At 40.8% G+C, this 3,648-nt stretch overlaps 1 protein-coding gene across 1 annotated transcript; it reads left to right on the forward strand.

Annotated features, from left to right (window-relative positions):
* Positions 1-2,260: 2,260 nt before the first annotated feature.
* Positions 2,261-3,196, forward strand: LOC133056805 (olfactory receptor 4D10-like). Its single transcript, XM_061142576.1, has one exon. It carries the CDS (start codon positions 2,261-2,263, stop codon positions 3,194-3,196), a length of 936 nt encoding a protein of 311 aa, XP_060998559.1.
* Positions 3,197-3,648: the final 452 nt, after the last annotated feature.

The raw sequence follows: 3,648 nt of genomic DNA on the forward strand, positions 1-3,648 counted from the left end.
ACTAAGAATAACATTAATACTTACTAAGTAATTATGGTAAAATTAAATACTTTTAACATTTCTCCACTTATAGTAAGCTCAAAAAGTAGTAGTTTTTTAAGGCAATAGAAGTAAGAGCAGTGATTACCTCTTGGGTAAAATCAGGGGGATGGCTGGAACAGTGCACAAGGGAACATTCTTGTGCAATGGAAATATTTCCTATTATGATTGTAATGATGATCTGGACCTGTATTCTTGTCAAAACTCATTAAAATCTGAACATTTTGTTATATATAAATTTTACCTTAATTGAAGAACCAGGAGATCTTCCCCCACCATGAGTTGCAGTCACTGATTAAAATTTTAAAGTTTCTTTAAAAAAAATTTTTTTTAATCATTAAAAATTATTTTGGCCTTTAAAAAAGCAGATTTTGTTCCTGCTGAAAATCATGACATCACTTATCATATGTCTTGTTCCACCCAATTTTACTTCTTCTCTTTTCATAATACATTTCACATTTCATCATGTGTTACATTGATCAATTTATACAACTCATTTATTTCATTAGGCTATAAACCTAATGAAATGGTTCAATCTATCTATATGCATTTGAAGATTGAAATAAATGGTCACTTGCTGAGTATAAGAAGGAACAAACAATAATTACAAAATCTCTTAAGAATGGTTGATAACAGCTTGTTGTTATTCAGTGGCTCAGTTGTGACTGACACTTTGCAACTCCATGGACTACATCATACCAGGCTCCTCTGTTCACCACTATCTCCTGGAGTTTGCTCAGATTCCTGTCCATTGAGTCAACCATGCTCTTTAACCATCTCATCCTCTGTTGCCCCCTTCTCTTTTGCCTTCAATCTTTCCCAGCATCAGAGTCTTTTCCAGTGAGTCAGCTCTTTGCATCAGGTGGCCAAAGTATTGGAGCTTCAGCTTTAGCACTAGTCCTTCCAATGAATATTCAAGATTGATTTCCTTTAGGATTGACTGATTTGATCTCCTTGCTGTCCAAGGGACTCTCAAGAGTCCCTTTCTCCCCACCACAATTTGAAAGCATCAATTCTTTGACACCCAGCCTTCTTTACAGTACAGCTTTCACATCGTACATGACTACTGGAATAACCGTAGCTTTGACTATATGAACTTTGATGTCTCTGCTGTTACACACATTGTCTTGGTTTGTCATAGTTTTCCTTCCAAAGGAGCAAGCGTGTTTTGTAAATAAAAACTGGGCATTAATCTAATGATACCAGTGTCTCTCCCTGCCCTGATCCCTCCACTCTTAATCTTTGATCCACATAAGGAAAGAGGCAGAGGAGAGCATGCCTGATATGGTCTGGACCACCTCTCACAAGTGGACTACTATTTTTATTATTGCCCCCAGACTCAAACAAAGCTCACATTAGTTATACAAGATGAATATGTTCTAGAGATCTGCTACACAAGACCATGGTCACAGTTAATAATACTGTATTGCGCACTTTAAATTTTTGTTAAGAGGGTAGTTTTTATGCTTGAATTTTTATGAAAATTTTAAAAATTATGATATCATTTCAGATCTGGATTTACACACTATTTCAATGTTTTCTGATACAAAATTTTAAATACTTTTATAGGATTATTAAACAAATTATCCCATTAGTATAAAGTAACCACAATGACAAGTTACCACCACAAAATTATATGGTCTAATTTTAAGAAATGCAGCATAAAACAGCCAAGGCAGAGGAAATTGACCCATGCACATCAACACTGTAATCAGAAACAGGTGATATCTTTTTTTAGCAAATCAACAGAATATTGCTAATAAAAATATTAAACTTGTAGACTACAGGTACACAAAGGCTTGGGCCATGTCTTGCTTATCTTCAAATACACAGGTATGGTTTGAATATAAGAAATGCTTCAGACAACTCCTGACTTCAATAAATTTGTGAGAAATTACAAATAATATTTTAAAAACAAAATGAATAAAATAGGCTATAAATATAAATGTCACTACTTAACACAAACTTTTATTCTTTCCAAAAATAGTTTAATAGGAAATGTATTATTGAATGATTTTTCAGATGATGGTTTGGTTGCATCACCATACTGATGGTAATACTAAAAACCTGGACAATTCAATAATTCAACACATTGAAAACACTGCGGCCAGATGAAGAACACCTGCATTACACTGACAGTGTGTAAGAGGGAAACAAAATGAGTAGCTGAGCACTTCCATGGGAAATAGCTTCGAATAAAACAGGAAAAGAGGATGAGTCCATGGAGCTGGGAAACGGCACCAGGGTAAGAGAATTTATTTTCCTCGGCCTGACCCAGAATCAAGAACTGAGCCTGGTCTTATTTCTCCTCCTCCTTTTGGTGTATGTCACCACTCTGCTGGGAAACCTCCTCATCATGGTCACGGTGACCTGGGACTCACGCCTTCACACCCCCATGTACTTTTTGCTCCGAAATTTATCTGTTGCCGACATCTGCTTTTCCTCCATCACGGCCCCCAAGGTCCTAGCGGACCTTCTGGTCCAGAGAAAGGCCATCTCTTTCAATGGCTGCTTCACCCAGATGTTTTTCTTCCATCTTGTTGGAGGAGTGGATGTATTTTCTTTGTCAGTGATGGCCTTTGACCGCTACGTGGCCATCACTAAGCCCCTGCACTACGTGACCGTCATGAGCAGAGGCCGGTGCATTGGGTTGATAGCGGCCTCCTGGGCGGCGGGCTTCGTCCACTCCATCGTGCAGATCTCCCTCCTCCTGCCCCTCCCCTTCTGTGGACCCAACGTCCTGGACACTTTCTACTGCGACGTCCCCCAGGTCCTCACACTCGCCTGCACTGACATCTTTATCCTTGAGCTCCTGATGATTTCCAACAGCGGCCTGCTCACCACCCTGTGGTTCGTCTTCCTCCTTACATCGTACATGGTCCTATTATTACTAATAAGGTCTCAGGCCGGGGTGGGCCGGGGGAAGGCCGTCTCCACCTGCACCGCCCACATCACGGTGGTCACCCTCCACTTTGTGCCCTGCATCTACATCTACGCCCGGCCCTTCTCCGCCCTCCCCACCGATAAGGCCGTCTCTGTGACCTTCACTGTCATCCCCCCTCTGCTGAACCCCCTGATCTACACCCTGAGGAACCAGGAGATGAAGGCGGCCATGCGGAGGCTGAGGGCAAGACTCGGGCCTTCTGACAGGGAATAGACAATCTCCCAACTCCCCAGTACCAATGACTCCTTCTATTATTTTCCTCATAGATTCTTATTCATAGACTCAAATACATTGTCCAAGAACCCAGTGCCTTTACTAAGTAATCCTTTCTTTTCCTTTTTAAGTCAGTAGGTTACTGATAGCTCAAGCTTCTGATCAGAAAAGTACCCAGATATCTTGATGGGCTAGATCACTGATGCTCTTCTATACACTACCTACAATTCATTTTGTGATATTTATATGCAAGCCTCCCAATTTTGAAAACGTTGCCTATAAAATTAAATATTCGACTTCCCTTGTGATCCAGTGGTTAAGAGTCTACCTGCCAAAGCAGCAGACACGAGTTCCACCTCTGGTTTGGGAAGATTTCCACACGCCTCAAAGCAGCTAAGCCCATGGACCACAACTACTGAAGCCTGCGTGCCTAGAGCCTATGCTCCCCAAAG

This window comes from Dama dama, chromosome 1, assembly GCF_033118175.1.
Source record: "Dama dama isolate Ldn47 chromosome 1, ASM3311817v1, whole genome shotgun sequence".
In the NCBI taxonomy this organism is placed as follows: domain Eukaryota; kingdom Metazoa; phylum Chordata; class Mammalia; order Artiodactyla; family Cervidae; genus Dama; species Dama dama.